General features: G+C 48.6%; 1 protein-coding gene across 1 annotated transcript in view; it reads right to left on the bottom strand.

Moving 5' to 3' along the window:
* SIM1 (SIM bHLH transcription factor 1) overlaps nucleotides 1-11,502 on the bottom strand; it is a 47,436-nt gene extending 35,934 nt beyond the window's left edge. Inside the window, exons 1-3 of the mRNA XM_059842395.1 lie at nucleotides 11,171-11,502; nucleotides 1,083-1,165; nucleotides 4-93 (exon numbers count right to left, since the gene is read on the bottom strand). Coding sequence (XP_059698378.1) covers nucleotides 4-93; nucleotides 1,083-1,165; nucleotides 11,171-11,345 — 348 coding nt within the window. The 5' untranslated portion in view covers nucleotides 11,346-11,502. The remainder of the gene's footprint in view (nucleotides 1-3; nucleotides 94-1,082; nucleotides 1,166-11,170) is intronic.
* Nucleotides 11,503-13,098: the final 1,596 nt, after the last annotated feature.

Raw genomic sequence — 13,098 nt, 5'->3', positions numbered from 1 at the left:
TACCTGCGACAAGCCCAGGTGCACCGAGGCAGTCTCTGAGATGTACATGATCTTGCCATCCGGAGCCACAACAAATATGAAACCGTCTAACGTCTGCAGAAAAGGGTAGGGAATACAAATAAATTAATAGATAGACCCATTATATACCTGTCCCTCTGATTTATATTACCAAACGGGAGTCCATGTTCAGGCTCTGATTATTCAGAAAGTTGGAAGGAAATGGGCAAATCTTGGACAAGAATCCCTCTAAAGCTCCTGGACCCCTGAGATACAATCCACTTCTCAGAGGGGCCGAACTCAAAAGTAACTCCTTGAAAGTATCTAAGAAGAGGTCCTGGCTATCTGGTGATAAATATGTAGGTCCCAGAAATCCCGAATACTTCTATTTCAAATGTTACGGAGGTTTAGTGCTTGCCTATTTTATAAGGAGAATTTAAGCGATCAAAGAGAATTTAAAACTCCACAGTGTAAATAAGACAATTGGTCAGGTACATTTCAGTAGACACAGATGGGACTTCCGGGTGTAGCAAGAACAGAATAGGCCCTCCAAAGGCCACACGATTCCACCAGAAATACGTGGTGATGGTCATCACTAATATTCTTTAGTATTTCAGAGCACTGTGAGTTTTCAGATCTGTTCTTCCTGATTTGTGTCTCTGCTAATGTCGGTGCCCGCTGAGCCCTTCTGTCGCGAACAGCCTACCCTAACCTGCCGCTAGAGCCTCTCCCTGCCACACCACTCTGAGCTTCACGACATTGATGATATGTGTCACTTTCTTAATAAATCGGGGAAAAGTCGTGCTCCTGTGTCTCTGGCACCCTGGGACACACTGTGAATCCCTCTCTGTGGAGGCAGTGTTAGAGGATTCTGAGGCAAAGGACCCAGAGGGACCAAGCCACCAATAAAACACACTACATTGAATCACAGTGGTTCTCATTTCTGAAGTGGTTCCCCTCCTGCCTACCTTTCTATTAAACACTTGAACGGTTAAAAATTAGTCAAGGTGGCAATTGAAAGTTCAGAAGAGGGAATTACTTCTTTAATCATTAATACCACATGCCTGTCGTTTCCAGACCAGTACCTGCAAAAGATGGGATCCCAGTTCCCGTCCAACATTATCCAGTGGGCTGGTTCGACTGGAGTGGCCCCAGGCTTCTCCAAGTCCTGTTATTTAACACAAACAAAAAAGAAAAGTAAGGTCAGGAGATGAAAAATTTACTCACGTGGGCCTGATGGGGGGGGTGTAACATTTTTTTCCTTGTCTACACTCTAAAACATATATACATACAATCTTTGGAAAACTAGATGTGACTTCGTTGCAGATAAAAGCCTCTTTTGTCCTTTTTATAATTTTGCTTTGTTTTCAATATTTAATTCCTCAGAGAGAAAAATACCCGAATACTTATTTTGAGTTAACGGTGAAGATAATTTTTAAGACCTAAGTGTAACAGCATGCCAGATCCAAGCGTTTTTCAGTGCTGCTTTCGGCTACTGGGAACTGTCCCCCTTGAACTTGAGGGGAAGCGTCCTAACCTCACGATTTGTCGCCACTGTCCAACGGCACGGACCGCCCTCCCTCCTGCCCCACAAAGTCTGCCTCCAGGATTCACCTCTATCTCTTCCATCTCTCCTCCTGCTGCTCCGGTGGGCTGGATGGCTCCCGCTGCAGGGAGGGGTGATGTGCCTCCATAGAGCCCATTCCAGAAATTAATCTTTCCGGATTTGTTTAATGTTTTACACACGTCTTGTTTTCTCCTATGCAAAGTGAGTAGTAATAAAAGCCACGTGGAGGCTACTTCACCGGAGTAAAGCTATTCATGGACGATGTCTTTTCACGGTGTTGTTGCTGAAATAATTTAAACGGGTCACTTAAAACCTTTGAGGCTTGTGCCATGAAATAAGTCTCACTCCGACACGCACAAGCAGTAAAATAGAGTAAAACGGAGGGGAAACCTACAAATCCCGATCGATAGCTGGGGTGCAGGTAGCAAGGGGACCCGAGCCGGCGGGATGTGCTCACTCCCGCAGTGCGGGTTGGGGAAAGGCAAGACCTCGTTTTCCAGTTATTTCGAGACAAACAGACGAAGTGCTGACAGCAGGCAGCCGCGGGCATCCCTCGCTATTGACCGGCCTCACCCAGGTGTTTGCCGGTCCGAGCAGAGCTAACGATTTCCATCGTGCTCTTTGAACAGGGCATTCCAGCGCGGCCCCTACGCGCTCTCCCCACCGCCGGAGCGGTGCGCCCCGCTCGTCCCCGCCTCTCGCTTCCTTCTCTTCCCTTCCTCCTCTGCCTCTTCACAACAACTTGTCTCTTCATCACCCCTACACTTTTCTCCTTCTTCCTTAACTTCATAGCCCTACAGAGGCAGGAGATTCTCTCTGGCCCGTTCCTCATCCTGCAGCCTCAGCATGTAGCAGGTCGCCAGTCAGAAACAGACTCCTTCCCATTAATTCCACGCCAATTAAGGGGGAGCCAGCAACCAGGATGGAGGATCACCTCCGCCCCCTGTATTCAGGAAGGAGCTGGCAAATCTTACACAGCTTCTAGGGAAAGAGAGAAAAACCCACGGTATATTTGTTTTTCCCGAGCTCCTCGGAGGTTTCTCTGCTGGGGAGCCAGGATGGCCCGTTAGTGCTGAGCTGGCTCCTTGCCACGTCCCCCACCCGGAGGGAAATCTGAGTGACAGGTTTCTTTATTCAAGACTAAATCTGCACTGCCCGCCTATGATTTAAGTTGCTTATTAATCTAAGTTTACGGCTCTAATTATTCTTCTCCTAAAAGGGAAAATAACCCGACTCCAGCGGGTTAATGAACAGCTCACGGGCATTGCAGGTTAACCTCCCTCGGGAAGGCGGTTCTTCACGGCGCGCTGAGTTCCTCTATATGTTTTAGGTGGAAACCCCGCGCTGCTGGGCTCTGTCTGCTCATGGTTTATAATTAAACGTTTTCACTTGTCTACCTGAACCAGCTTTTTGAAATCCTGTCACATGAGACGATCCTTTGTGCTGCCCAGATGTTTTCAGTACTTTCAAGTCGGAGACTATTTCTAATCGTTGCCAATCCCAGCCTCTCCCAAATCGACGGCCTTTCCTGATGCCCCTTAAATACTGTTTTTAAAGATTATGAGAGAAAGCCCCCTCCACTAATTTTCCCTCCCGCCTCTTCCCCCCGCCACCCCTCCCCCCGGTCTATTCGCTTTAACATCCAATTTCCTTTTATCGAGGGGCAAACTGTGATTTCTTGCACTTGACCTACCGCAGAAAATTCTGCAAATCCTTTGATTGTCTATTTAAAACAAAACAAGGAAATCAGCTCTCCCTTTTGCTCCAGGATTACGCTTGGAAACAAGATCTAAAGATTCTCTTGTAATTTGGAGAGCCAACAGCATAATAGCTTTGGAATAGAAACAAGCAGCTTTGTGAGAAGAAGGATAACTAAATCGTTTTTAGGCAAAGGATTTTCCCAGCTAAAGTGGCCGAAGACAAAGCAAAACATAATCTATTTTGGAAGATCTCCAAGTTATGCCACATTAACCTTAGCAGATAAAATTTGCTTTCTTCCCTGCGGCCCCTCCCCCACCGCTGTCTGGTTTATCATATTTACATAAGTAGCCTTAGAAGGGGTGTATCCATTATGGATCTAAGGAGCTAGCGAGTTCACATTTCATTTGGAAATAGAGGGGAAGTTTTACTCTTGCTTAATACTTGATGCATTGTAGAACCATTTCCATTTAAATACCCCCGACCCACGGATTACCTCCATGGACTAGCTGCATGGGTTTTGTAATTTCCTGAAAATGAGATTTCGATTTATAAAACAAGAAACCAATTAGTAACCAAATGAGGCGAAGTAGATCCACTAAAATTGACCTAATCCCACAGGCACCGTTTAGGTCAGTTCTTGGTGAATGAATGATGAGCAACTGTCTAACATAAGCTCAAGGCATCACTCAGCTGTGTTATTCAAGCAGAAAAAGAAAATTTTTAAAAATGGATCGAGCTTTTATTTCAGAATGAATTTGATACTCTTGCCAAAATATGGATTATATGCTCCTGCCTAACAAACTCTTCCTCCTGCTTAACAATCTCTTTCACTCGATAAACTTTTTTCCTGAGAAGAGAAACTATTTGTGCCACGAGATATTGTCTGCTGTTGTGAGGGGGGGAGGGAAAGGGAAAAAAAGGAAAATCAGTAAAAAAAAATATATTTTTTAAGAGAAGAAAAGAAAAGCATTTTATCCAGACTATCGTTACCCAACAGCCTTCACGTATATTGCGCGGAACCTGCGCGGAGCGAGCCTGCTGATTCATCGTTTCTCTCAGCACTCTCCAGTGGAAAGCCACTGTGCTTTCCACATCAAAAAGCATGTCCATCGGTTTCATGGGCTCGCTACAAAGGCGGGTCCCTGTGAAATGCCTTCTCCCACCCAGCCGCGCCCACCTCCGGCACTGAGAGCCGCTCCGCACCGCCAGCCTGTCCCCCAGGCCGGGCGCACAGCCAGACCTGCCGCGCTGCACTGCCCTGGTCCTGTCCTTCCTCCCCCTCATCTTTTGATTGATGCAAGCCTTGATGTCGACAGCCAATGGAACCAGGGGCTGGGTGGGCACCGTCCCTATCCAGTGGCGATACTGTTTCAAGAAGCTCCTCTGTCCCACGGAAGGGGGAAGAGATTCCTGAATCGTTTCTAATTTGATCTAGGCAAAGACGGAGGAAGGCAGGCGCAGGGAAATGAGACTCCGAGAAGCCAGGGCAGCTCCTTGGCCCTGGTTGATCTCCGGGTTACTTGTCCCTCTGTGAGCATCTGCAGCGCAGAGCCCATCTCGACCCCGTCCTTTGTCTGGCAATAGCAAAGGGGGGTGGGGGTGGCGGTGGGAGTGGGGTGGCCAGAAGATGCAAGCCCTTATCTACTTTGCGCTGATTTGCCGGCTTTTAAAAGCAGTTACGGCGATTTCCCCAGCGGGCTCGCTAGTCATGAAACTTCAGCGCAATCCGGATTCACTATAGCGGGCGACTTGACGCCCCCGTTTAAAAACACTTAGTAGAGAGCCCACCCTGAGCTCCAGACCCTCTTCTCTGGGGGCCAGAACCTGAGGCCAGCTCCCTCCGGTGCCGGGGAACCCTTGGGTACCCCTCCGAGAGTTTGCCTCTGTCTGGCGCACCGCCCCGCACGGCCCGGCGAGGCCCAGGGAAGTTGGCTTGGAGACGAAGCCCCGGAGGCAGGGAGTTCTTTCCTGTTGCTGTGGATGGGCAGAGGGAGACGCTTGGGCTGCTCTCCCGGAGGCGGCACGCTGCTGTGGGGCAACGGTGGGAGCCTGCCCGACGGGGCAACGGCAGGGAGCCTTCCCTAAGTCGGGCCAGAGGGTCCAAGGCGCCTTTCTCTTCCAGGAGTTCCTCAAAACTCCCTCTCTGGGCAGCGGCCCTCGCCGCAGCTTTCCCAGGTCTCTCCGCCGCCTCCCGGGGGCCGTGGCCCGGGGACGTCTCCGTACGCTTTGGTTTCGCTGCATTTTATTTGCCCTTTCAAGAGCCGCTGTATGGTTATTAAAAAAGGACGAGCGGCAGCTCACTCCTCGCCCGCCGGCGCCGAGGGGATGCTGACCCCACAAAGGGCGCGGGCTGCGGGACCCCCGGTCACCTCCGCCCTGGGGCTCGCCCCTTCCGTGCTGGGCAGGACGACGAAGGTCGGCCCGGGCACGGGCAGCGGCTTCCTTCAACCTGCCCAGCAAAGCCTCTCTGCAGAGAGGACGAGAATGTCACCTTGTGAGCGGCTCCTCAAGCAGCACCTTTCCTGCCTCCCACTGCTCCTCGCCGGGGCTGCTGCCTCCTTAATACTAAAGGGACAAGCGGGGCACAGGAGTTGTTTGGGAAGAGGGCAACAGGAGAGCTCAGTCCTCATCTCCCACGCGTTCATTCTCCCTCTCTGTCCAGGGGAAATGACAAACATCAGCTCCGGGAGTCGCGGGAGCAGAACCTGCACGTCCTAGTCACTGGCAAGCCAAAAGGCAACTGGATGTTGTATCGAGGAATTAGCTTGATTCGATTAACCATTTAATTAAATCGTCTGCCGCCAGCGCTCCGTTCTGCCATCGCCTAACGCCAGACAGAGCTGATTTCCCAGTTAATTTAACAGGCAGTGGTTAATGATAACTCAAAATCTCGGCCAAATGAAGCTTCTGTGAAGGACTAGGTCGCCGTCGGAGGGTTTAGATGGAATAGAATAAACTATGCTAAAAAAAAAATAAAAAAAAGCTGCTCATTTCCACTGCCTGCGGATGCCATTAGCAAGGTTTTGTAAAGATTTATTATCTCGCTAAATCACAGGTATTCATTTGAGGTAGAGATAAATTAGCATCCCTATTTCTTTATAAAAATAATAATAATAGGGAGGAAAAGCCCTGTTGACTAAACAAACACCCCTGCTAAGAAAATGGTAGTGGAAATAATGCTGGGGCTATTTCACTATAGAAAGAAAAGCCAGGATTTTGGCAAACACGAGGTAGCGGAATTGCGCTTTGAAATGCAAACAAACGGAACCATGTCCAAATTGGAGAGAAGGGGAAAAAAAATCAGGGTATTTTCGAACACCAACTACTTATTCGTTTCTCCAGAAGACTCAATTCAAGTAGCCCTTATTTCGAAGAAATAGGGGAAGGAATGCTTTGCGCCAACGCACACGCGGTTTATATGCAAGTTGAAAAATATTCTCCAACGTGAAAACGGTCGTATGTTTTCAAAGGAAATATGATTTTTTTCCCCCGCTCTTCTCATTAAGTATTCCTTCTAAAACATAAATCTCTGGGTTTTTGTTTTCAATGATCCTGCTAGTAGTTTAGTTCTGCTCTTCACATTTTAAGTTCACATCAAAACTGGAATTAAACAGAGATATAGCGTGAAGAGTAAACTGCTGCTTAAATGAGAAAAACTTCTGTAAGAAAATAAACATTGAAACCTAATGCTCAATCATTTCCCTTTGCAGCAAGAAAAACAGCATTAAATCACCTATCCACGTGGGAAACGGATTTTTTTTTCCTGTTGATCTCTTCCCCCTTTAAAATAAAACAAGGTTAAGGGTTTCAATATTGAAATGTTAACCATCCTGATTCGGCGAAAGTTTATGTAAACGGAGTCTCTGCTTTTGTCTCGAAAAGCAAACGCCTCTCTGCGCCAAAACGATCCCTTTCCACTAGGACAGACTGTAAACCCTCCTTTTGCATCTCTGGTCGTGGATGGAGAATAGGACCTCTAAAATATTCCTAACTAAAAAAGAAAAACAAAACCCAAACAGAAATTATTGATTGTGCCACCTGTGTTTTTTATTTGGGTTTTATTAATTTTTTCTCCCTTCCCTTCTGGATACTACCGAAGGTCAGTGAAGGATTACCCCGCTATAGTAACAACGATCACATCGTTTTTGGCAGAAAATTCTTTTAGTCCTTTGACACTCTGGAGATTTTTCTACCTATTTTTTGCATCCACTTTACTTACCATTAGCGATTTACTGTTAAATTAAAATATTAGTATTTATTTATAATGAACGTTAAATCATGAGTTAATTAATAAATTAATTCTGCTTGAAAAAGACAAACAAACAACCCTTAAAACCCTTCCTTAATGTCCTCAGAAAATCAGCAGATATTCACTCTTTCCATAGCTGTCTGATCACCGAAAACCAGTATAGGTCTTATACGCTTTCTCCTCCTGAAAAGAAGTGTTTTAGTACTGAAACGATGCAAGAAACCTACGTCTTGAACTTTCGTCCTTGGCAGTTTTAATCTGCTGAAGATCTAATGAAGTGAAATTAGGGGTAGAAAGAACAACCCTAGCGTTTCAACAACTTGCGAGAATTGCATAACCATTACGAGAGAGAGCCCGTAGAAAAATTTTTGCTCGGTTTGTCAAGTTTGTCCAGTGCCACTGCCTTAGATGTCTGGGGGTAAGAAGGAAACCCCACGTGCATATTTTGAGTGTGACTCTCCTGGCGTTTCACTCCCAGAAAACTCTTGTTTCCAAAATGAGCTCGAAATCTACCCACCTTCTTTCTCTACAGGGACTTTTCAAACACAAAAATATGCAGACTAGCGCACACCGATTCTCTCCGCCCTGTCCCCAGCCCCGCGTGTGCGCGGCGATGAGGAGTGTACATCTTTCTGTACGTGATTATTTACAACCAACTCTATGCAAGCACTCTATGGGCAGATGGAAATTCGCTCTTGTACCGGGGAGAGGGGATACGAATTACTCTGAAAGTGCAACTCGCTCTTACGGAGACAACGTTTCTCTACCCTGACTCTTCCAAGATCTCTTTAAATGTACGACATGACATTCCGCCGGGCTCCCGAGCCTCCTACTACCCATCCCCAGTGTTTTGGCCAACTCATCGGATCTGTCCCAATGCATGTATCGCTTTCCTCCCCAGGGTAATACAAGCGAAAGGAACCCCAGTACATCCATCCAACATCCCTGCCCTGCCTCCTCCGTTCAGAAAGACGTCCTTTCCGTGTGTCATTTCCCCGGCTGCCACTACCTGTTCTCCTTTCCCAGAGACGAGATGAATTTTTTTTTTTTCCTGGGTGGGGGCACTGGAAAACAAGAATAGCCCCCCTCTTCCTTGCCTCCCTACACTCATGCACAGCCGGACAAGCACAAGCACAGCCGCAACGGGAGCCCAAGACGCTCCGCCGCATTCCCGGATCCCACTGCGTCCCCCGGGGTCCCGGAAAAAATCACCCGGGCTCGGCTCCCTTACGGCCAGGCACAGGCGCAGCGCCGGAAGGCCGCTCGTGGGCGCTTCGCTCGTGTTTAATAGCGGCACGGGCCAGCGCAGGAAAACCCGGGGGACCGGGGCCGGGGCCGAGCCGGGCCCCGGTCTCCGCTCCCCGCCTCCTCGGAAGTACGTGGGAGGGAGAGGGATCCGGCGTGGGACCGCGGGGAAGCCTCTCGGCTCCACGCCACGTTGCGACTCCCGCTCTCGGGCCTTCGTGCCCCGCTCTCAGCGCGTCCCCGGCCGCGGTCCTGCGCAGGGATGCGCGGCCCCGGGGATGCGGGGGCGGCGGTCCTGCGTGGGTCTGCAGCCCGCTCGGCGCCGGGCCTCCCGCGGCAGGGCCTCGGAGGGGCGAGCCCTTCCGAGTCTGCTCCCTGCCTTTCTTTCTAATGCGCAGTTTGCCTTTAATGAGGCTGCGAAGGCTCCGCTGCCCCCCGAGCCCCGCTCAGCCGCCCCCACTGCCTCCGCACTCAAATTAGCATCTGCTGCCGCCGGCAGCGGCCCCGGCCCCGGCGCGCTTCGCCACACGGTTCCCCAGGGCATTCAGGCATCCTGCGCTGCCACCGAGGGACGGGGATCAGCTATTCTTCTCTTCCCATGATTACTCACAGCCTACAAGCAACACCATATGCTTCTTCTGATCAAACAACCCGCTACATAGGCACCAGTAATTGACGAGACCTGCTCGAAATCACGCAGAAAGGTAGCCTACTGAGACCGCAGGAGTTGACAAATCATTGCTAATAATCCTTTTAGGAACATCATGGGCATCAGGGCTTGCAATAGCTTTATTTTTATAAAGTATGCGCTGACAGCATAAAGGACAACTCCGTCTCCTTTGAAATACAGGATTGTCCCGCATAATGATCTTCAAGGTGGCAGAGCAAATAGAAGAAGAAAGTGGCTTGACGAAGACTTTGATAATAATTTTTAAAGGTTCAATTTAACCCTTTCTTTGGTTACAAGTGACTCGATGACATGGAAATCATTGTAAAATGCACTGGATGGAAAATTACTGCCGTGGATTTTAGGTATAAACGTTCATCTGTAACCTGGGGCGGGGAGGGGGGTGTGAGATTACCTACCCCGTCCAAATGACTGCCACATTCCATATTTATTTTAAAAAGTAGAATTAATACCAGTAGTCCACACATTTAACCGAGAAAAAAAATTAAAACCCCCTCAAACCACCAAATCAGACAAAACTAGAGCAAAACAAAACTAGGCCATATACACACTCCTAATTTGTAAAAAATATAGGCCAACCAAGTCGAGATACAGCTACAGAAAACTCATGGGGACATAGCTGTGTTACGTTGTTTCCTATGTGCACTCACTTTTCAACAAAAGATGCAGCGAATTTTGTATTAGGTCAGGGGGAAAAAAAACCAAAAACCTCTCGATACCTTTTCTTTCACACTGACCACAACTCCATCGAGTCGATCTAAATAGAAGGTTTGTAATTTTTTTTTTTCTTCCCCCTACGTCTTATAAAATCAATAGAGTGAGAACATGGAAGAACTTTATTCTGACTCTCTTAACTTTGTGCTGTTTGTTTTTCTTGGCAGCCCATCTAAAAGACCAAAGACGATCGCTTTAGATCCTGATACTATTTAAAAGCAAGAGACACTTCAGCTTGCTTAAGTTTTCTTTTGCTAGACAGGAGGGTTGTTGCTGCTGTGGAAGTCAACGTGAAGTTTACTGTTGCCTGTCGAGGAGATTCATGTCTAGACTGGGCCACTGGTTTTGCAGCGCTGGGTAGTCAGGGGGATTGAATATGTCTGGGTAGAAAACTCCTGCTAAAATTTTCCGAGGTCGATTAACGCCTTCAAAGTGCTCTAGTGATTCTCAGAACGAGACACAACACACTCACATACATGATGTGATTCAGTGTGCTCGACTTATTTATTTACCCTGGGTGTGAGCACGCCCGCACGCGTGTCCTGTACCTGTACACCACACCTTTCCTCGAGAGCTGAACTAAGGCTTTAGGACTTTGCATAGACTTATGTAAATATTTACCCATATACTAACTCGCCCTCACAGAATTACTATAAATAGGGGTGAATCATGCCCTCTTAGGCCTCGCGTGTGCTTGGTGGGGGATGAACATTTGACTGGAAGACTGGGGGAAAAGAAAACCCGGGTTTGCTGTAGCAGAACACGCAGCAGAACTCAAGTGTTGACAAAAGCACCATAAGTTTCCAACCAAACCTGTCATAGGAGCTAAAGGGAAAGTATTTACAACAGAGGAAAGTGACAGCGGAGGGCACCCTGTCTCCGAGCACACCCCGAAGGACTGACCTCCTTTTTCTTTTTTTTTGTCTTTTTTTTTTTTTTTTTACCTTTAAAGTGATAAATGACATCTGGATCAGAACGAAAAAGGAGACGAATAGGCATTCCCACCTACCTTCTGGAAAAACCACTCTCATTTTTAAATAGCTGGTAGTGAGTCTGATTATGGATGCTTTGTCCAGTTGAGAGGTGATAGCGGAGGGCAGGGGTAGTAATTTGGCCAGTTCATAAAATTCACTGTTTTCTTTCTCCCGTCTAGTCCGGGCAGCATTTTTGGACTTCTCTTTCATCGTGTTTTTTTCCCGCTTCCTTGCTACAATTTAAACTCCAGAGATTCATCCAAAGGTGGAAGGGAAACTCATCTGCAATTCATCTCTCCGGAGTATCAGGCAGTGATTCTGAGCGCGGCCATTACTCAGAAAAACCGTTCTGTTGTGTAAAGGCAAACAAGCATTGAAGAGTAGAGGTGTTCTTAAAAAAAAAAAAAAAAAAAAAAAAAAAGAAAAGAAAAGAAAAGAAAAGAAAAAAAAGTAAATATACTCTGAAAAGCAGAGTCAATTAGATGGGGAAGGCATTTATCCAATGCAATTGAGCACTCCAAGCAACTGCATTTAAAAAAAAAAAAAAAAAAAAAAAAAGGCTAGAAGATTGAGGCATCAGACTGCAACCAAACGATGTATTTCTGGCCTTTTTTCCCACTCATGGCGGGCAGCATAGCTCCTCGGAAGAGGGTCATAGTAATCCCGTTTTTTCCCGTGATCCGTTGTCAATCCGAGGCCCCAAACGCACGGCCGCGGGCTGCCTCCCAAGACGCTGGGTGACTTCCCCGGAGCCTCTCTCTGTGAAGACAAGAGCAGTCCTGGAGTGAGAGAGCCGGTACACGGCGCCGCAGCGGAGCCGCGAGAAATAATAATCAACAACCAGCCGCCGGCGGGTGTAGTATTTTCTCCCACCAGAGGGGAAAGAAAAAAAAAAGTGTATTTTCCCATCTAGCGCGCCCGTGGAGAAGCCTGCCCCGCACTCTCCTCCCACAGCCCTCTCACTTCCCAGCCCAGGTGTGCACTGCATGGCCAGAACGAAAGCGCAGCAGAGAGCAGTCCCCGGCTCCCGGCGTTAGCGGGTTTGGGGCTACCGGGGCTGCGCCGTCCCCTTTGCGTCCCCGCGGGCCGGCACCGCGGCGGCGGCCAGACCTCCCCTCGTTCTGCGCTGCCAGACCCTCACTATAGGACACATTTCCAATCACGGAGTATTTCTGCTTGTTTTCCCTTTTCTTTTTTCTTTCTTTCTTTTTTTTTCTTTTTTTTCTTTCTTTTGAATTTCTCCTCTTCTCGGCTACTGTCCTCATTCCTCAGCTGGGATCGGGGGTGTCTACCTCAGCTGCACCCCAGCCAAGGGAGGCACGCTTTGCCCAGCCCTGCCCAGAGCCGGAATCCACCCAAACATCACATTTTTCCAAACAAATTATCTTTTTTTTTTTTTTCTCCTCATTTTTCACCGTGGGGAAGCGACCCACAGCCTAGCACCGCACATCACTGCGGTTCTTCGCTGAGGCTGGCAGATTGTGGTGGGTTGTGATCTTCTTTTCACCTACCTTGAATCCCTGAGCCCGGCAGCCTGCAGAGAGCTCTCCCGGGGTGAGGAGCCCAACTCTTTAATTGGCTCATTAATGGCACGGGGAAAAGTTTGCGCCTGTCACTGCTCCTCGCACCGATGGGCAGACAGACATTGCCGCCTCCCCATCCCCTTTATCGGCTCCCAGGCTCTCCGTCTCACATAACGAGGGGTGGGGTAGGGTGGGGTGGGGGGGCGAGGTTGGTATTAATGAAGAATCCTTAATTTGCGGCTGAGAAATGCCTAATAACTTCTTGATGGCTAAAAGCCTTTTAGCACAACTTCATTTCGCTCCAACTCCCCCCTTGGCCCCCCTCCCTCCCACCCGACCGAGCCCGCCCTTAATGCCACTCACGGACCCGCCTCGCGTCCCGTTGGCCGCCGCCACCCTTCGGCCGGCCTCCCACTGGCGGAGGGGGCGGTGGCGTCACG

Source organism: Haemorhous mexicanus, chromosome 3 (assembly GCF_027477595.1).
Source record: "Haemorhous mexicanus isolate bHaeMex1 chromosome 3, bHaeMex1.pri, whole genome shotgun sequence".
NCBI lineage: Eukaryota > Metazoa > Chordata > Aves > Passeriformes > Fringillidae > Haemorhous > Haemorhous mexicanus.
This window is presented reverse-complemented; position numbering and strand designations above follow the sequence as displayed.